Genomic DNA, 22,138 nt, shown 5'->3' with positions numbered 1-22,138 from the left:
CGTGGGCGACTACAGCACCGCTCCGGTCCCTCGCAGGGGCCGCCGCCGCCGCTCGCCCGGGCCGGCAGCACGGCAGAGCCACGGACAGGCCGGCCTCCCGCAAGCCTTGAGAGGGGACAGCCCAGGAGCCGCGGCCGAGAGCCGGGCCGGAGGGGGCACGTCGCCGCCCGCACCCTCCGCCGACTCGGCCGCAGCGGCAACGACCCCGGCCGCGAGGGAGCGGCCCGGGAGCCCCGGCACACAGCCTCCACGGAGCGCGCAGCCCAACCGGACCGGGCCTTCAGCCGCCCCTCTGCGTCGCGTCGCGCCGCGCCGCGCCACCTCCGCCGCCCACTCACCCGCGCGGCGCCGCGGCAGAGCCACCGTCTCCCGCCGCCACCGGCCGCTGAACCCAGGCCCGGCAACCGCCGCCGCCGCCACCTCTCGCGAGAGCTGCCCAGTACGCAGAAGAGGAGGAGGAGGTGGTGCCGAGATCTCACGAGACTTGCGGAGCAGGGGGCGGGGCGAGGCGGGGCGGGGCGCGAGGCGACGCCGTTGCTAGGGGCGGGCCGGAGCGGTGAGGCGGCGGTTGCTACGGTGTCGCCGGCCGGCGGCGGGCCGAGCCCGGGGCTGCCTGAGGGCCGCCGCCACTCCGGGGGGGAACGCGCCGCGGGCAGCGGACGGAGGCCAGATCGCGATCCCGCCGGGCGCCGCCGCAGGGTGTGCGGCCAAACAGGCGGAGCGTCCGCCGAGGGTGGAGGCTGCCGGTCTGAGGGCCTGAGAGGCGGTGCTGGAGAGCGAGCGCCGCCCGCCGGCGGGAAGAGCAGCTCCTCGCCTGCCGCCTGCCGCCGCGGACAGGTAATCGGGAAAGATGAGGCAAATGAGCCAAAGTTTCCCCTATAGAGCTACACTGAGGGGATGGTAACTCGGCTGCTGCCCTTCCGCTGGAGCTCTGTCAGTGTTTACACACAGGTGGGCTGAGGAACAACCGTTACCGGTTTTACTTGGCAGCACGTACCCAGCCCCCAGGCCTCCAGACCAGTCCCATGGTACTCTGGCACTGTCATTCATCTATCCCTGCCTGGCACAGAAGAAAAAGCCAAAGAAGTATATAATACAGTTTAGCTAGACAAGCTGACATCTGTGCTATCTCAGCCTTCATCCTAAAACCGATTCCTGATTTAAGTTACAACTATAATGTTTAGGTTTGTACAGCCCTATAGATAGAGTCTGTGTAATCTGCAGTCTATTTAGGAATAAAATTAGAGGATGTGGCTTTCATTGCATCATACCCCAGCAGAACTATCATGTCCCACATTGTAGGCAACTTCAGTACACTGAAGTGTCACAGGTGTTGAGATGACACTAAGCCCTTCGCACTCCTCATGAGGGGAGAATAAACTGATACCAAGCCCCAAGTGTATTCAGATCTAAAGACAACATTTGTCTCTTTTCTAAGATATTCTCTATAGCATCATTATTAAATACAGGCAGAGCTTGACTTCCCTATCAGGTGAAAGGACTGTAGAACTGTATACAATAGGTATATTGAAGGAAAGTTGAATTAGTGGAGAGTTTGGGAGGAGGAAGAGAAGCAACAGATCTCTGTCCAAACTTTTGAATGTTTATTTGTTCTCCTTTGTGCACTGTGGGAAGCCAGTCTGGTTGCACAGTGGATATTTTGGGGCAGCCCCACTGTGAAGATCAACCACCGTGTATGGGGTCTTCTCAGAGTCTCATAAAATGCTATTCTAAGCCACTGTGGGACCAGACCTCCCAGGGAAAACATGCAGGTAAGAGAGAACGTGAATCTATATGCTACTGATGAGTATATTCACCTTGAGCAGGGGTTCTGATTTAACCTCTGGTGGAGGAAGTAGACAAATTTGCTGTCAGATTCCAGAGACTGGAACTGTATAGCCAATGCCTCTTGTCTGCTTCTTATATATCTTACAGAGCATCCTCCTCTTTCAGGAATACCTAAGTATTAATCTAAAGATTCAGTGAGTGTGCACCTCTGGACTTGCCTGATACATTAGCAGATCCGACTGCTTCAAGCAGGGAATATTAGATAGACAAGTTGTACACCTTATGCACATTGGGGAGAGGAGGGAAAGAGGGGGCAAGAGAGCAAGGATTAGTATCTTTGCTATGCCAAAATACTCCCAAAAGACAGCAGCTTTGCTACAATATACAGCAAAACATGAATCTGTTAAATGAATTTTCTTCCATCCTTTAACAATAGCCACAGAGATAAACCACACAGTTCTAGAAATTCATCAGTGGAACAATGACGGCCAAGCAGCCCACACAAAAGCTGTTAGAATGCGCTAACGAGGCGAGGAGTCAGATGTTAAGTGCTGTTTAACAGTGAGCTGAGCAATATTAGACAGCAGTATTTACAACAGACAAAGTTAGAAGCAGCTAAGAAAGCCAAAACACTAGCAGTTAAATCACCAGCAGTAGGTTTTACCTACAGATCTTACAATTTATCTAGTTTTTATTAGAGTTTTTGTGATTTTGGCTTTGTTAATGTTTCATGTGTTTGTTTTTTTCCACATACTACTGTTTTACTTCCTCTGAGGATAGATATTGATATTAGTGCTTCTTGTTTCAAAGAGTCATGAGTGAGAGACACGAATATATTTCTTATCACTGAGAATTTTATAAAAAACAGCTGTGTACAATAGATATCCATCTGCACAGGATAGATCTTCAAGGACACAGGTCAGATCATAAAACAAGGTTTTCTGCTGTGAAAGGAAGTATGTGCATATTCTTCAGGGAGGAAAGAGACCTTCTAGAGACACCCAATCTTTGGAAGGCTGATCCTGTGGATGTGAAGGGATGCAGACCTAATAATTTCCTAACTTTATCTCATTATAACAGGGGACATAGTCTCCTCTAGCAGTCACATGCATATTTGAGTCTGTTGCGAAGTGCAGGCTCACTTAGTGTTTACATTGTTTACATGCAAGTACCCAATCTGGCATAGAATTAAGGCACATTCCAGTGCATTCATGGGAAAAGAACTCAAGCATACCCAAGAGTCATACCACTGTCTCCTCCAGTGACGTTGGCTAGAGATGAGACTTTGGCTCATACTAGCTAAAAACTCCATATTCAGCCATGTGCAAGCTCAATTCTGTGCTTCTTTTTCCTTGTTCTCTTAGAAAGATAAGTATGCAATACCATTTATCTCTCTGTACTGTTCATTCATCATATGTTCATCACGCCTCTTTTTATTTATTTCTTTTCTGACTGCTGTTGTTACCATTTATGATCATATATAAGTGCTTCAGTGGCCCTATTATTTCTTACCATTGTCTTTCTAGTCCCCTTAATCTGTGAAAAAGAGATGACCAAAATTGCATGTGTTAGTCCAGGTGAAGATGAATCTATGCAATATGTCATGGAATTGAAATATTTTTTATAACTTCCTCTGCTGCACTCTGAACATTTTGGTGTTTTGACTGCTGCTACACTGATCAGAGATTTAAGCTGAAAAGCCGTAACAAATCTGTTTTCTAGATAATTACCATTAGTAAGTAAGTTCATTCAAATTACATCTTTTTTCTAAGGGGCACTGCTTAGCACTAATTCATCTGCCACTGTGCTGTCTTAGTCCTTCTGAAGAGTCATACTGCATGTGGGCAAAGCAAACATGATTTTAGCCATAAATGAGGCAGTGCTGAGCATGGTTTGTCTGTGGCCATATTTCTAGCTAAGTGATGTTCAGTGTTGCATCGTCTGTCTCTGACCCTGAAGCCCTTTGTAAGCAACAAGTATTTTTTGAAGTGTACAGGAAGTTTAAATATTTATGTAAGCACCTTTCATCTACTGGATAGCTGAAGATTAGGAAGAACAAGTTGTTTAGATAATAGAGTTCTTTGTTTATATCAAAATGAAATGTTTTTTGAATTTGGCACTTGAAGATATAGTTTCTACACGTGTGTCAATATGGTAAGGGGACATAAATAGGTTTGTGCTAGGTAAACACCTTTTGTTTAACCATAAAAATTATTTTATATGCAGGAAAGACAAAAGGAAAAATAGAAATTGTTTTCATCATTATTTTTGTGTTTATATTGCTGTAATAATCTTGTCCCAAATGCTAAATTATATCAGAACAGTTAAAGATCAGTCAGTTATTATGCTTTAAAATAATGTCCAAGAGCTTTTGGTCCACTTTATTTGGTAATACATAAGTGAGACATAGGTACAAAAATGCAATTTTATTTCTTTAAGTTAGCACAGATGTCTGATAAAAGAATAAATAGAAAGTGCACTTTAAGGCCTCAATTCTACAAACAGACAAGTGGTATGGAAACCTTGCCTGTGTGTGGGGCGCACGATGTGCACAGGCATACCATCTGCTTGCAGCATCAGGGCCTTTACATTACTGAAAGTATAGCCAAGATTATGAACTACAGTTCACTAGTTACAAGTACCTCTCTAGCCTCCAGCAGATTGCATTTATATTTGTAATCATTTATGAGTGTTTTACTAGGTTCCCCAAGGTGTGCTAGACATCAAACAAACAAATAAGAAGTGATATGGGAACATACATACAGACACTTTGGCTTAGAGCAGCAATTCATATAGGTTTGAGCTCTGGCAATGACAAATTTGGAGGCAACCACCATTATTCCTACTGAGAAAACATTCTTATTAGTCATAAATGATTGAAGGTCCTAAGCACATATGTGCATATACCATTCAAAACAATTTTGTATTTGCTGCTTTTTAAAATTATTCTTATTATAATTGATTTTTCCCATCCATATTTATGTCCAATTCTTTTTGTGTCCTGCTTAGAGTTTGAATGTATTACAGCTAATGGTTCCTCTCCCAGGTTGATTTCTGCATGTTAATGGTTCTCATTTTGGGGATTTGGCAAACTGAGATCCCAATTCTACAAAAATTGCATATAAAAATGAGTAATTTTATTTATGAGAGCCACTGGTCTCACAAACAAAAAATACTTACACATGAGGCAACAACATACAGAAATTTAGAGATAGTTTACAGAGAAAATGAGGGACAGAAATATATATATTGCAAGATTTTTGTTTCAATTGTAACTGGTATAGAATCATTTCCCAGTTCTATAGTTAAAGCCATGCTTAGATACGTGCTACCATCTCGGCTCCCACTGTTAACTGCAGTTAATTATAGGTTATCCTCTTTTGGAGGAGGGGAAGGTTATCAAACTTTAATTTTTTATGTTTGCACTCTTTAATCCTAAATTATTATCATGCAGCTTTTCCTATGTAATTAATGTTCATCTGATTTTAGGCCTTCTTCTGAAAATACACGTGGATTTAAGTTTACAAATTTTCATTAGTACAAAGTTAAGCAAAATTTAACCCTAGGCAAAATTATGCCCTATTCTGGAGACAGGTTCTACTGCATTTGTTCATTGTTGGTTAACAGTACAAGTAGGCCTAGTGATTACATACAAATGTTGTCCATGTAAGAGTAGTAGAACTGGTCTTAAATGATTTTTTCAACTTTCTTACTGTTTTGGGTTACTTTTTATGCTGGAATTTTATAAGATACATTAGCCATTTAAAAGATATCCAGAAATTAGCAGCAATGGTCATGGGTGGACTGTAAATACATTTTATTATTTGGTTGTGAAATGTCTAACTCAATGGGGCTACAACCTTGAATGGAGCCTTTAATCCTTATTGCAGTTTGAATAAATAATGATAAAATGCCCTACTTGATCAATGATAGACAGACACGTGCTTACTTGGACAGACATAACACTCTGGCATTTTTCATTATGGCTTTGTTTTAAAGAGTACATCCATGTAAGCTTTGTCCAGATCAATGGATTTCTTCTGCATTGCTGCCCGCAAATGCTCAGGGAGCAGCCTCCGGCTTCTCATCTCACCCAGGACAAAATCATCCTTGTTTCGAGGCCTCTGGGTCCTAGCATCCTCAAGGGCACTGTGCACATCCTGCAGTTTCATCTGAAGCCAGTCCTGTCTCTCCACGGTGTGTCGATGCTCTCCAAGATTATGCATTAATTGCATCTCACTCACTGATCTTTTCCTGCATGAAAGAAGAACAAAGAGACTCATAGTGGCCCTTCTTGAGTTCTAGATCTTCACTCAAAAACCTAGGTTTGGGAACTTTTGTGAGGTATCGCAATACAGAGCCGTAGAATCTACCTTTCTAATTTGTAAGGGATAGAATGGCATCTGGAGAAAAGAAGGAGTGTGGATGATGATTTCATATTGGTAATGGATATGTTAGTGAGAAGGCATCAAATATGGGAAGCAGTCCAGTTTTGTGACAATATTGTTTGACTATATATTTATCATTTATTTTAGCTGTTGTAGATGAGCTTAAGGCTTATATGATAATAGGTAACTGATTACTAAAACTATGGCATTTATTCAGTGGTAGCTTTCTGTGAACACTAGAGCTAAGGAAGCATGATTTCCTGTGGATTTGTGTCTCAATGCTGATTAATGTTAGTGTCTAAGTGTGAGTTCCAGCTGGATTCTCGCACAGTAAAAAAGATGTTTTCCTGTGTAGAGTCCCCCCCCGCAAGCGCCTAATAAGAGATGCAGCTTATCCAATGATATTCCTAAGAGAACACTTATATGATTTTTCTCTCTCTACTCAGCTGCTTATTTTCAAAAAATGTGTAAGAACTCAAAGCATCTGAGATCTCTACAGCTGTATCTAGAGGACAGAATTTGGCCAGCTTGGCCAAAGGGTTCAAAAGCAGGGATGGAAAGACTTGGATACACATAGACTTACATACAGACAAACCAACCATGTTCTCAAGAACAGCTAAAGTCATCCTCCAAACTTTGGAAGTATATAATAATGTACTTACATCATTGGTCTTCCATCAGAGTTTGTAAAAAAGCATATGACATATAAAACGATTGCAGTCCTGGCCAGATTTTTTATAGAAGTCATTTTGTCTACAAAGATAGAAATGAATATGTGTATAAATCAGTATTTCAAGTAATTTCTGTTAATTCCAAAGAAAATTAGTTTAGAAAAAAAGTTGGAGACATCAGAGAAGTGATTTTGAAAAACATTTTTTTTGTTAAATGGATTAGAATAAGAAATGCAAATGAAGAATTTAGTTGTAATACTAATTTTGTGAGCAACATACTGTTACTTCGTAGAAAAGTCTAAGAACTTTGGTCAGCCTTAGTTGCCCTGCATCATCATCATATATGTACCCATCTCTTGGATAATTGGGTGAAAAGCACCATGTTCTTCCAATACTACTACCACTACCACTACCACTACTACTACCACTACTACTACTACTACTACTATTATTATTATGTCATTTATACTTTATATGCTCCAAGTATGTTGAAATACTTGTATATAGCTATGTAAGTGAAAAGTTTTGTTCTTTTATCTATTTCTTTTGCATATTCTTTAGGATGAAGAGGCTGACACTTTTCTTGACAATAGAGGCATAACTCTACTGAGTTATGTCATTCCCTATTTAACTACATAAGAGAAATTAGAATTGAGCCTTCATTTTTTTCAGTGATAATCCTGCATTGCCAGTATGAATTCCACTCTGCTTTGTACATCATCAGCAAAACTGCCACTTGGGATATAGTTGAAAAATATTTATTACTAATGATGCTAAACCAACCAGAAATTATATAGTCCAAATATCAGTTTCCAGTTTGGATTTTCAGTATTGGCAGCCAGAAAAAGCATCTTTTTGTTATAGCTTAAGAAATTTGATGCAGAGTAACTGAAACTTAAGAAATAAAAAACTCCACAATGCCATTTTTTGCAATATTTTCTGCAGCTTTACTCTAAGTCAGAAAAACATTTATTACATGGCATCTTACATGATAGTATGAATGTGGTCCTAGCAGTCCATCTAACCCAATATTATAAATTCAGGAGTTGGATTCACTTCAAGATATTTCTAACTCACTGTCTCAAATTTTTTAATTTCACAAATTTGTTTCAGATAATAAGTTTGATCTTACTAATATTCACTTTATTTTTAAGATAGTTTGAAAAGAAGATAATGTAAAAATGAATAAGGAATCAATTATAAAATTTTCTAAATAAGTCTTCTAGAGAACTTGGAAATAAAATAGAGTGTACTTACCAGATAGTATCTTAAACAGATTTCTGGTTTGGGTATGTCGGCAGATGACTGTCTCTTGATGTCAAGTATATTTAAAGACTACTGAATTGGTTTAGTGGACCCCTTAAATGTAACTTTAAAATAGAGCTTCTAAGTAACTTAGAAGCCCTTTTATTGTCTCAGTTGATGTCACTCTCAACACACACCCTCCTGACCCTCATGTACCCACCCTCAGATGCTTTTGTTAATTTGGCATTTACAGGGAAAAGAAAGGTCTCAGCAAAAAGACAGTATCCTGGTATCTGTGAAGAAGTTTGACTTTTAAATTCAGATTCCCTATCACTCATAGATTTGTACCCAAGATAACATGATTTCTGAAGCTGTTGGAAGGATTTGCAAAGAAAACTGTGTTGTTAAATGCAGGCAGGTGAAACTTAAATTAGGCAGTGAGGTTAGTGATCTACAAATGCAAGACTAAAACAAAATATTGAAAAGCTAACATCTATAATACTTGGGGGAAAAAGAACAGTCACTTCAGGTCAGATAGTAGGTTTCTTTGTGAAAGAATATACTGGTAAGGAGGAGAAGCCCCAAGATGACAGAGGATCATGTTTTTAATAACAAGCTGGTGGTACTGAAAAGTTGTTAAAATACAGTGTTAGACCCTCACTGTTCTGTTATACCTATACCTATGAATATCCCTGAATCTCTCAATTGTGCTAGATAAAATGAAGGCATTTGAAGAGGCTGCGATATAAATTAGTACTTTATAAATTTTGGAAAAGAAATATAGAACTCTTTGCCTACATTCTGAGAAATGAAATGTGTAAATCAGCAATATTTTCCCATATGTATGAAGAAAAATTATTTTTGGCTGCAAGATATTTTTCCTATGTAAGATGCTTCTTCTGAGTTCCTGCATATTTCTCAAAAAAAAAAAAAAAAAAAATTTACATCTGCACATTTCAACACACCATTTGGAAGCTATTATTGCTTTTACCATGAATGCTTTTTCAGTTACGCTATATACCTGCTGTATTTCACAAAGGGGTAAAAAAGGTATTTTATGATATTGATTTACATAGATGGTATTCTCATGGGGAAAGGAAGAGAAGAATCAGAAACTCCAAAAAGTTCTAAAGAGATCTCATGGTTCCCTCAGTAAATAGTAAACTGAGAAGTAAAGAAATAATCCACTTAAGTTCAAGAACACAGGGCAGAGATGGCTTCCAACATCATACTGTCAGTTGTCAATATCCTTCCACCTACACAAAAAGGAAGCATACATAGGTACGGGGACGATATGTTTTGGTAGATTTGTATATCTGATGTGGCCACTAATGATACTAGAAGGCTTTGACTAAAAATGTACATTGGACATGGCATGCCAGGAAAGGATTTGAAAAATCTCTACACAGTTGATAATTAAAAGCTCCATTTTTTTAGATTTTACCGTAACAAACATATGCAAAACCTTTAACGCAAAACCTCAAGGCACTATTTTTACAGAGGCCTGACATTCCTATGGAACCTCTAGCATAGAACAGGAAAGCCTTCACTACAGGACAAGCATTAGAAAAAATAGTGTCGGTATACAAAAAAATCATGCTTTTCTATAAAGTGACAGCAACTGATAGCAAAAATTGGCAATAAGCCATTAGTAACAATTGCAAAAGGGGTGTTAGCAGACTTGAGTTGCCGATGCTATTCTTTTTGTTGCAGTTGCATCCCTTACAACACACATGTAAATCTGGAAGACACCCCAGGCTGGAGCTTTGAATAAAATGAGACAGAGGAAACAGCAGTGTATGATGTTGCAATTGAAAATACTTCATTCACTTCAGACAACTTATGGTATGTTAGTGAGATGCCCTTAAGCAAGGTGTAATTTTAGCTGATATACCTAGCATACCTAGTCTTTGAAACAACTCTGAAATAGGATTTCTTATTCATTGTCATTTTTATTCAAAGGTACTAAATAGGTTGTACCTAAGATCTCAAAGATGGCTAAACGCGATACTTTTAAAAATATTCACATGTGAAAAAACACACAAGACAAATTAGAATTGCAGTTTGCCTCAGATGAGTGAAGATACAAAAATAATAAAAACAATAAAAATATTAAATATATACACCACTATTTGTAAACAAATAGAGCCTGTGATGTTAATTAAAGAAACTTTAAATTACAGCTCAAAATTGGCATGGCTTTATCTGTATATGCAGAAAAACAACTCTTATTTGATTTGGATTATTATCCCTGATATCCAGAAATAACATTTTTTGAAAATACAACTGCTAATCTTGGCATATCAAATGTGGGAATGACAGATAATGGGCCAAATGAATGTAGTTCTTTTACAAAATACTGTAATTGTGTACATTTTTGTTTGGACATAGTGTATCCACTGTGTAATGATGAGCTGAAAATGGTAGTGAGCTCTTTTAATGTTTCAGAAAGATGAAGATTCATGTTCAGATTCAAATTTTTCTGTTTCTTAAGCATCCCTTTAAAAAAATTCAGATCTCTTTTGGGCACTACTTAATGGAAGAGCTGAACCCAGGAAACCAGGGCTAACACCTGCTGAAATGCTGTTCAGTAGGAGACTTAAGGCTACCCAAATTTATAGACACTACAGTGAAAAAGAGATACATACACTTTTATGACAGATAAAATAAAATAGTATCTCCTCAATGAAAAGGGATTTCATGATCCTTTGTAGGTATAAGACTGTGTATTTAAATACAATGGTGAAATATGGGTGAAACCCCTCCCCGAGTTTCTTAGCAAATTGTCTTGTACTAGTGAGGGTAAGTTTCTAGTGCCTACGAATAAGGACTGACCTACCAGAGACAATTTTTGCTTCTCTTCAGATGAGAGGAGGGAAAGCACAGTGGATTCTGAGTTTCCATATTCTGAAAACAGCAGGCTATGAATGAGCCAACCCACGAAACAGTGCGTACAACTGAACAGAGCAGTCAAGAAACTGTAAACCATTAAATGTTTCAGGTATCTATCTACCAGACAAAGGCAACCCATTCAGAAATTGATTGCAAACTATATGTATATGTTGCATTATCAATATTGAAATTTCTTTTCCTTTGGAAGAGGAACTTTTTGTGAGACTTAGGCTGAAATACAATAATGCCTAAAAGATTGTAGTTGAAATTTGTGATTATTTCTTCATGTACACCAGCAAATGGTTTCAGGCTAGATCTAAGCTTAAATCGAATGTTCTCTTTTATCATCATTGAAAACCATAGAATGTTATACTGGAAATGAGACAATATAGCAATATACTCCAGAGTTTATTACAGTAATGGCTTCTCTATGCCATGAGGCATTAGGGACACCAAACAAGGGCATGGCACTTCTGAAGATGAGGGAGAGGGCTGAAGAACTGAAGATGCAGAAATCAAAGTGTGGGAGGGAAGAGCTGACCACAACCTTTTCTTCTGACAAGACTTTTTCTTGACCTGTCAGAGAACTACCCTTCCCTGACCTTCCCTTATAGATTGTACAGATACTTGAATCAACTACGCATGAAAAAATATCTTTGTTGCTTTGTTTGCAGGTGGGGTGCCACTTAATGTTGAATTTGTGCCATTGAATGTAATCAGACTCTGGGGCTGAAAATAAGTGGATAGCCATTAGACAGATTTTACAGCCAGGTACGTGAACAATGGCCATATCCTAAAAATTCTGAATTCTTTATAATCTAATTCATATATTCTATTCATTTTGTCAGGGAGAAATATTACACTGCATCTTGAAATTAAACACATCCTGAGGTACATTACTGGAATATGGTTAGAGGACACAAAGGTTTCTGAAATTATATTCCTAAATGACTAAAGCATATTTTCACAAATCAATTATGTAATCTGGTGTATTTATATTCCTACAGAATTCTTCATCCTCTAGATTTAAGGCTTAAATACTGCAGTCAGATTATTTCTGTGCTATTTACAAAAGCAGGCTTTTTCTACTTTGCTTGTGCCAGTGGGTGGTTCCAGATAAAATGCTTTCTAACTGCATCTATGGCTAAGAGAGTATTAGTAGATCATTGAGCAAGGGAACAAAGTAATTGGTGACACACTGGATGATTGGTGAGGCAACCTTTCTAAATGTGTCCAAGGAATGTTTCTGCCTTGACACAATGAAGAGCCAAAGTGACAGTCAGTAGACTCTTTAGAACTTCATTTGATTGACAAGATTTGTGGCTTTTCAAATACCACAGCAGCATGTTTGGTAATTTATGTAAGCAATGTTGGGTATCTTCAGGTGTTTTTTGGGTTCTTCCAGCTAGATGAAGCTTCAAGCACATGCCAGTTTCCAATTAGATAAAAAACAGCACAGAGACTTATGTGAAAATCAAAAGATGGCCTATCACAGTTCTGCTTCATACAATGTGTTTTTAGCAGCTACTGGCAAATGTGAATTTGGAAATAATTGCTTGCCAGTATATTTTTCTCCAGTCACATAAAATCTTTCATCTGAGAATCACAAAGTTCCTGAACCTCCCTGATTTCTTTCTGAGGGAAGTATATACCAATGATGTTTGATTTTAGGTTATGGATATTTAGGCAAAGACAGGTTAAATGCAAACAACACTGAGAAAAAGATCAGAGAGAAAACAGAGCTGATTGATTGATAGATTCTAGTCCCAGTCACCTGACTTACTTGTAAGTACACTTGCTTACCTAGGGAGATAAACTGGACACTATAATGATAATTGTGATCCAGATTATTTCTAGAGTTTTCACTCATTAAGTGAAACATATACAATGTCTGAATGGACAACTTGTTTTGCTCTCAATGTAACTTAGCCACATTATCTAACAGAGCTATCCAGTTTATCACGGAATTTCTCTATCGACCTATCATGGACATGCCAGACTTTGATGATATGATCATGAATGTATGAGTGTTTGCTCTCTGCATGCCACCCTATACCATGGCTGCATGGAATTTCACATAGCATTACATGGCTGTTTTGAAGCCTAAATGGAGAGCCCTGCTTACCTCATCTCTCTCTCATGAGAAGAATCTGAAGCTTGATGAAACAGCCCAGAACAGCCTGGAGGAATGCTAAAATGATTGTTAAGGAAAGTCATGAACATGAGGTACCTATTAGTCTCTACAGAGACGCATTTCAGTGGTCAGTAACAAAAATGCTATTGTGCATCATGAACAATAAGAAAAGCCGTGGTTAGTTTCAACACATACATATTGGCACATTTTTAAAGTACTGTTAGTGAATTGTAAACTAAATATATAAGTATTTATATAATTGTGTGTGAAAGTATAGGTTTACTTCAGATTTAAAAGTTCTGATAAATTATTTTACAGTCAATAATTACTTAGTGGGATATTAGCCCTCATAACACTGAAATGCTATGCTGTCAATGCTTTGCTGAATTCATTGCTATAATGAACAATACAGTACTTTATGACCTTTTTCAGAAGATAGGAAATGGGTGCAGTACTCACAACTGCTGTCTTATCATCGGATTTTTGGGATCAAATAGAATTATGCATATGCATATGCACATATATATAGTCATATATAGGCTAGAGTGCTTATTGGCCTATTACTGGCTCTAAATACTTTGTGCAGGTTTGAATTCCCTTTTAATGACATGCAATGTAGTTGGAGCTCTAATGAGAGCTGATCTTCTTTCTTGTCATCCTTGAAACCAACATGGCATCTCTGACAAGCCACATAAGGAGAGCAGTTTTGAGAGCACAAGTAATCCCAGAGGGAAATACATCTAACGTTGAAACAGGAGTGAGTCTAAACCACTCTCCCCTCCCCATTTCCCGTGTGAAGCACCTCAGTCAAGACCTCAGGATTCAGGAACTCTCTCTTCAGCATACATTGGCACACACAGGCACACGCACATTCTATAAAATCATCATTTTAAAAACAATTAAGATGTACTAAAAAAGCTTTGAGTAATTAAATATCAGTGTCCACTTGATCCTGAAAGCGGGAGGTAGGGAGCAGCAGATATCTACAAGTATCAGGTTTGACCTAACAAAAACATTGTAAGAATGACTGTGCTAGCTCTGCATAAAATAACCATGAAGACTCAGAATGATACAGGATGGAACAATGAAGGTCTGCATGTTTTATGCAGGTAGCCACATATTTTTTCTATGCTTTCTACTGAAAAGGCATTTCGAGTTCATATTCCCATATTTTTTGCAGTCACTGCAGATGAGCAGATAGCATCCAAGTAAGCAATCTGGAGCTTGATGAAATCTCATGGGAATGATGAGTACAATTTACAAATTAATGACATTTCAGACCTTTCCATCAATCCAGTGAATGTCCTGAAAAAAATCTTTGTCCATAGTCAGCTGCAAAACTTGAAAACAAAGAGAACTGGCAAAAGTCATTGTTTTGTTTGGGTTTTGAAAGAAGATATTGTGCCAGGTACGATGCAAACATGCAAGAAGATGCAGACCCTCTAAATAATGGTGTTACTAAGGACAAAAAATGTGTTGTATTTTATATGAACCTTTGCATTATTTGAGATATTAATTACAGCAAATAAAATGTTTTAAGTTATATATTAAAGACCTTGGCCCAGAAATAAAGACCTTGAAATGAAAACTTCTAGATGCAAGACTTATAGAAGATCAACTCAGTAGTTAAATATTTTGACTTGAAGTTTCTTCAAGATATTCTCTTAATATATTTGTACATATATTTATACTATTTTCTAAAGGGATAATACTTTTTCTATATTTTCCCTGCTTTATTTAATCCAACCTTTTCATTAAATTATTAGCCAGATTATTAATAGTTGTCAAAATCAAATTCTTGAATTAATAGTTTTCTTATACAGAACTCAAAAGACATTTTAAATACATGTGTTTTATTTGCATTATATGTATATTTTAAATCCTTCTATGTTGACCAATAATTTTTTCAAAACTCATTTTTCTTCTTAGACCTTCCTGAAATATCAGTACTAACATGATATTCTTAAGAGTAATTCTCATAATCTAGTTCATCAAGAAGCCTAGCACTTTATATGCATTTTGAGCATCAGTCATTTCCTGTTCTTCTTTTTACTGCCTTCTTTTCTCTGTTTGGATTTGACAATGTAGTCTATGAGAAAATGCACTTTATGGTAAGATGTATGGGTCTCAGTGCTTGACAGTTGTTTGCTTTTATTTCTTTGTTTCTCTGTTTCAGTCTCTATGTTGAGACAGTGATATTCAAAAGAAGAAAAATTGGAATTTGGTGCTACAAGTCATCACGCTCACCTTTTCTATGATCTTCAATAGAGGAGACCATTATTCTAAACTGTAGTGGTAGTTTCAGTGAATTAGATTATACTAATCAGTATGTATCTTTTAAATCTTCCTTGCTGACGTGTATTCTGCTCTCTCACAAAGCTAAACAAACTATCTCAATTTAAAATTTTTCTTGTTAAACTGTTTAGTTCTCTGCTTAGCCACTGCTGAAATTTATTCCTAGCCTGTGTCTCTTCTTCCATATGAAATTCAGAGTCTTCATCTTAATTTTCTAGGCTTTTTGTAAAAGGCCTAAATCCCCACTTTTGTGCACTGCACATTGTCGTTTTAATCTATGCAGTTTGGACTAGGATACAAATAAATCAAAATTTGCTTAGCTTACACTGTGCACAAATGACAATGTAGAATGCTGAGTAGGGAAGAACCTAACTCTATATTTCTGCCCTCATTTTCTGCTACCCTTTGTTTTACATTGTGATCTCCCTGTCTCATAGGATAGACTAATGAAGGTAAGGATTAACCAACTCTGCCTAAGCAAGTCACTTCATTTTCCATGCTTCATAGTCCTTATTAAAATGGTCATCCCTATAGAATCCTGTCCCTAACTTGATTTTTTTCTGTTGTAACCCCTATGTTAGGAACAGGCTTTTCTCCATTAGCCAGATAACTTTCCTCCTCTTGTCTCCTTTGGCCTCTTCTTACTGCCCACTACCAAAACAATTGGCTGTTTTTCAATATTTAAGAAAAGACAACAATGACTATATATAGACAAAAAATCATATATAAAAAAGCAGAATCTATAAGAAGCAGCCCAAACCTACACTATCCTACTACAAACTGTTCCTTCCCTTCCTGTAAGTTGTACAATTCTGCATAACCTCAAGATTGTGAACTCTTTGAGTATGGATTGTATTTTTTCCTTAATTCTTATGCACATCCTGTGGCAGTAACAATGGGCTTTGTAGTTTTACAGTGATCCTACAAATGCTTCTTAGAAAACAGAGAGTCATGTAAAGGAAGGATTCTGAGCCATCATCCCTAGCAGCCTTGTGAAATTAAAGATCAGAATAATTTAGGCAATTACTGCATTAGTTTTCCCAAGATTAGTGCCCCTTCTCCTCCCCCATACATTGGGAAACTCCTTTAAAAAGAGTCTCTGCATCTCTCTCTAATACAAATGACCTGAAAAACAAAGGCATGGTCAGAAGCTCAGAAGCTAATAGGAAATAGGGCATACTAATGTGCAAACAGATGCTGAGGCAATAGTAGCATCCTAGATCCCCAAATCTCTTTGTATCTCAGAGATCTATAAACATTTGTGAGAGTATAAATTTACCAAGGTGCACAGAGGAGATGGCTTGGGCTAAGTTTGTTTTTCTTCCATGCTAGCATCTGTGCTGTAACTATAGGAACGGACTCTATAAATAGCTCAACTCAGTTACCTTTTTCAGAACTTCAGGGATGGCTAATCCCCAAAATAGATGAATTACATAACTCTGTTCTCTAAACATACTCATTCACTCTGCAAATTCTGTTCTTTGCACACCACTGTAAAATTAGTGCATCCCTCTAGCTTACATTCAATATTCAATACTCACTGGAGCAGTTGTTCAGTTGACATACTTGTACTAACTCAAAGGAGCAATGCTAATTTTCAGCATCTGAGGATTTGGGCTTTGGCTGCAGATATTTGTTACAGTGCAGTTAAAAAGAAGAGCAGGTCGGAAATATAACACTGATTCTAAAGTTAAATTAGGTAGGGTCAAACCCACATATTTTTGATGCACTAGGGTGGATGCACATGGCTGAGTTATATGAGGGGGAGCAAATACTCAAACTGAATCATGCACATTTGCGAGACTGTCCTTGAACTTAAGGTTACAACAGAAGCCAAAGAAGTGATTCTTCCTCTGGAAAACAATAGTATTTAAGAAGCACCATATACTAAAGGCAAGATGTCATCTGGGAGTTCTGAAATCTGCCCTTAAAGGAGCAACTGTACACAAATCTGAACCCAGTGTATTATAAGTGGAAATGCCATTCTTGGATCAAATGCTAACTCTCCAAAACTCTAAGGGCCTTTTATAGTGAAGTTGTGTATTGGAAGTATTTGCAAACAGAATACCACAGGAGTCCTTAATGCATGCAATTTTATGTCCAGTTACTGTCTTCTCAAGCTGAACAATCACATACATCACTGCTACCGCGGCTTGGCAGCCTAATAATGTAAAGAGAGGACATTGCATTGGAATGGGCAGATCTGAAGACACACATGCTCAAATATGACCTCATCACATTAAGGATATACTTAGAGGAATAGTATCCTTCCAGGAAAGAGTGCTCTACAGCTGTGTTATCACTAATGCCTATCAGGTCTCTAGCTCATGGTAATTCTCATACCATCTTTGAGGGAAGAATTACTTTAGGCATTTTACAGATAAGCAAACAGAAATAGGAAAAACTACGTCCACAAATTTCAAAGCTGAAAGCTACCTAGAATGATAGGACGTATCACCAAGAAGCCCCTGCATCACTGCGTGTAAGTGGAGATACTTTCCACTGGAGATAAAAGTGGTCCACACTGTGTAACATTATGGTTGCAGAGACCAAAAGCTGAACGTGTTTGGTATGTGAAGTCCTGCATTCCAGGTGGCAGTGCAGACCACAAGGCTGCGACTCTATTACTGCTCTATTATGTAATGTTTACAAGCACTTTGCCACAAGTGATCTAACACCTGCAAGAGGCACATATTTCCCACTCTACTAGGGTTGCAATCTCATCTTTTCTTCCCTGTATTGATCTTCATGGAGGTATTACACAAAATTTGCAGACTGTTTTTTTAAGCTTCTTGAGTGTTACTAGATTTTCACTCTATGTGTGTCTCATGTTTTTTGCTCTCCAGACATTTGTATTTTCTTTCCATCAGCCTTCACTATTTTATCTATCTCTGTTGTGGTTCTCTGCTGGGTTTTTACTCCTAATTTATAGTCAGTCATATGGCATGCTACCTACCATATTTCTGAAGAAATACGAATACGTATTGTTCTGCTTAATTTATAGCTCTGTTCTTTTGAAGCATGAAGTAAAAGCTCTTTGCAAAAATATGAACACTGAATGGAATGACTGTCATTTTTTGGATTTCTGGGGAGCCTCACACTGACAGCTGTTATTGTTGGTGCCAATCCCACCTCCATGTAATAAAACACTTCTCTGTATTATCTCACTGCACAACTATGATAAATACTTTGCTACAGGCATTTACTTACATCCTAGTCCTTCTGTGATGGTGAAACACAGGTGTTAACAAGTCACTCAGCTTCTGTGGCTGAATTGTAAATAACATTAGACTAACCAGGTGATATCACATCAATATTTTGCATTTCCAAAGAAACATCTTGCATTTTTATTTTTTGAGTACAGACCATGAAACAATACAAAGGGCTTACCAAAGTTCTCAATGTTCAGAAGAGACTATGGTCCATGTAACATTTTTAAAAGAAAAGGCTTTCAACTATCTCCTGTTTCACAAAATCATTTAGATTCTTAGACGTTCTGTAGTCAACCTGTCTGCTCAAAGCAGGGTCAACAGTGAATACAGACCAGGTTGCTCAGGGCTTTATCCAGTTGAGTCTTGAAAATCTGCAAAGACAAAGATCCCAGAAGCTCTCTGGGCAATCTATTGCAGTGTTTAATTACTTCTAAGGGGAAACTTTTTTCCCTTGGTCAGAATCCCACGTATTTCAATTTGTGGCCATTGTTTCTCATTCTCTCACAATGCACCTTGGTAAAAAGCCTGGCTCTGTCTTCTTGGTAACCTCCTCTTAGGTACAGAAAGACTGCTGTTAGGCCCTCCCAAGCCTTTTCCAGGCTGAATAAGCTTTTCTCAACTTCTCTTCATAGGGCAACTGCTTCAAGCCCCTGGCCATCCTGCTGGTCCTCTGCTGAATTTGCTCAACTTGATCTTTTCTGTATTGAGGGCCTCAAAACTAGACACAGTATTCCAGGTGCAGTCTAGTGTGCGCTGAGTAACAGAGGATCGTCATTTCTCTCAGTCTGCTGGCTGTGCTGCTGTTGATAGAGCCCAGTGTGCTGTTAGCCTGCATTGCTGCCAGGGCATACTGCTGAATCATGTTTAGTTCACTGTCTACCAGGACCCTGACGTCCTTTTCAAGTGTTCTCTCCAGCCAGTCAGTCCCCACCCTTCACTATTGCAAGGTATTAATCCATCCCAGGTGCAGGACTTGGCATTTGTCCCTGCTGAATTTCATGAGGTTTCTGAAACCCCATTCCTCTAACCTAACGCTAGGTCCTTCTGAATGGCAAGCCTGCCTTTGTGCTATCAACTGCACTTCCCAGGTTGGTGTCACTGACAGGTTTGCAGAAGACACGTTCTGTCTAATCCTCTGGGTCATTGATAAAGTTATGAAAAAAGATAGGTCCCAGAGTAGACCCCTGAGGAACTCCGCTTGTAATTGGCCCCCCACTGTTCTCTGACCTTGATGATCCAGGCAGTTTTTCGTCCATCTAGTAGTCCATCTGTCTAGACTGAGTCCCATCTTGGTACAAGAATACTGTGGAAAATTGTGTCAAAATCTTTGCAAAAGTCAAAGTAGACAACATCCACTGTTCTCATCCCACAGTCATTTCATTATAGAAGGCAATCGGGTTGGTCAATGCCACGATGGGTATTCCCTTTCACTTTTTTCCTTATGTGCCCAGAAATGGCTTCTGAGAATCATGCTATGATTGTACAGGAAGAAAAGTGAGGCTGATTGACCTGTAGTTCCCAGGATCATCCTTCCTGATGCAAAGGAAAAAAAATGCAAGACATGGAGACAAGTTAGATCACAGTTTCCACCACGTCTCTGCAGCAATTTAAAAAAAGAAAAAAAAAAGGATTCTAGGCTGACGTAGTTACATAGCGGTTTCATATGCAAAATAAAAAGCAAGGAAAAAAAGACAATATATTCTATTTAAAGATATATAAAGAGAAGTTGATTGAAAATAATGAAGTTGTAGCCGTACAAAGGAAGCTGAACTAAGCATTTCAAATGTCACTAATTTACAAGGAAAGTGATATAGTAACTAGAGAAGGAAACAAGTTATGAAAGATAGTTAAAGGATCTTCAGTATTTAGTTTTGTTTACAGTAATCAAAACATTTAATAGAAATAGCCTCTGTTCTGGAGGACAGTGAATCAGTCATATCAGTCTTTGAAAAAGGCTCTTGGAGTGATCTGGTGTATTATAGAATAATAAGCTTTATTTTGGTACATTGGTTGCCTTAATAATTAAAATGGAATAAGAAAAAAATGCAAGATTAACCAAAATAAACAAAGAAGATCCTGCCTCACTTATTTCTCAGAATTACTTGAATATGCTAATAAAGTAGTAGATAATGAAGACAAAATGGACCTTGAGTATGACCTGATTTAATAATTTCTGTATTCTGTATCATATGTCAAGACATGTCATCCATTGGAGCATGAGTTTCCCACAAGGATTTTGTCTCCTCACTTTCTGTTTTCATCAGAAAAAGAATCCAGATACTGAAAAAGTATTTATGTGAAAGGAAAGAATACTTATGCATTTAAGTTCTTTTTTAAATCAATGTGTTTTACCTCATTTAGGATATTTGTCACACAATATATTGTCTACAAGTTGGCTTTGGCAAGTTTTGTTGAAAATTATTGCCTCTCAAGGGGTTTCAGCAAGCACTGGCAAAACATTCAAACACAAAAGCTTTTGAAAATCTGATACATTTGCAGCATCTCAGTAATAAGTGTTCCATTATAATTAAAACTATACCATTAGTCATGAATATTTGTAATCAAGGGTGGATCTGCTGAGATGGATGTATCACAAAGGTCACACTTTGCCTAGCATGCATTTTCCTTGGCTCATGTTATCATTACATCTGTACATTTTGATTTCTTCAGATATCTTTCTTAGAACCAGAAAAACAAATCAAAGGTACAAAATATTATGTGGGAGGAGGTGTCATTTGAACTTATCATACTGTCTAAATCACACATGCAAGAAGGAGAAGCAGCACTTTACAATGCTTTTCTGTTCATTCAGTGTATGCACACAGAGTATAATATATTCGATATTTTTGTTTTCTGACCCAAAAGAGCTCTGACAACACATTCAAGAGTTCAGTGGCAGTGGCTTCCTTCAGTGTAAAATAGATGGACCAAATTTTCTTACGTGGCCCTTTACCAGACTGCCAGGATGTTTCTTTTTTTATCGGTACAGTTTTGCAAGCACAGAACCTCATGTAAGTTTGCTCAGAAAACACTCCTCTTACAAGCCTAACGTTCTCACTGGGGAAACTCCCTTCACTTGTGCCAGTGATCCTAAAAGGAGAATTTGGCCTACAGATCAAATTCCCTAGCTCCCAGCTTTCCATTCTGAGAGGCAACCAGGTGTTCATTAGCAAAGACAGTTCTTTTACCATTATAAAGGTAGGGATGTACAGTGGGAAGCTTAGTCCCAGTGAAGTCAATTTTGTATTAAATTCTTGATATGTCAGTTTATTGACATCATCAATGGACTTATGCTTTATTCAAAAGCATGCAAGTTTAAATTTAAAAAAAGGTCTGTAAATTGTGCCTCTGCCAAGCTAGTGAAATTTTTGGGATGCTATGGGTTTCTAAGAGACTCAATCCAACTCCTAGCATAGGGATAATTTCTGGAATTTAGGGTTTAATTGATGTTTGACCTGGGTACCTTCTTTTCTTCCTTTGATGACATCCACAATAAAAGATTCAAGTGCCCCA

General features: G+C 38.4%; 2 protein-coding genes across 10 annotated transcripts in view; both read right to left on the bottom strand.

The window, feature by feature from the left end:
• BTBD10 (BTB domain containing 10) overlaps positions 1–812 on the bottom strand; it is a 30,061-nt gene extending 29,249 nt beyond the window's left edge. For 2 of the 9 annotated variants that reach the window (XM_054826835.1, XM_054826837.1), the window contains exon 1: positions 339–434. The gene's annotated coding sequence lies outside the window, so the exon portion shown is untranslated. Of the gene's footprint in view, positions 1–338 lie in introns of all 9 variants that reach the window. The other 7 variants (XM_054826834.1, XM_054826831.1, XM_054826832.1 and 4 more) reach the window with 6 other exon arrangements.
• Positions 813–5,768: 4,956 nt separating this feature from the next.
• On the bottom strand, positions 5,769–6,924 carry PTH (parathyroid hormone). The gene is made up of 2 exons (XM_054826846.1): positions 6,839–6,924; positions 5,769–6,042 (listed from the first exon to the last, which is right to left on the bottom strand). Exons 1-2 carry the CDS (start codon positions 6,922–6,924, stop codon positions 5,769–5,771), a joined length of 360 nt encoding a protein of 119 aa, XP_054682821.1.
• Between the last annotated feature and the right edge of the window lie 15,214 nt (positions 6,925–22,138).

The sequence above is a fragment of the Grus americana genome, chromosome 5, assembly GCF_028858705.1.
Source record: "Grus americana isolate bGruAme1 chromosome 5, bGruAme1.mat, whole genome shotgun sequence".
Classification (NCBI taxonomy): Eukaryota; Metazoa; Chordata; class Aves; order Gruiformes; family Gruidae; genus Grus; species Grus americana.
The sequence above is the reverse complement of the archived record's forward strand: the minus strand, read 5'-3'. Positions and strand labels throughout refer to the sequence as shown.

Excerpts from the sequence above, each read along its gene's own strand:
- PTH (XM_054826846.1), bottom strand. The coding sequence starts at position 6,924 with ATGACTTCTATAAAAAATCTGGCCAGGACTGCAATCGTTTTATATGTC. Across the intron at positions 6,043-6,838 it reads TCTGATGGAAGACCAATGAT|GAAAAGATCAGTGAGTGAGA; the intron begins GTAAGTACATTA and ends TCTTTCATGCAG.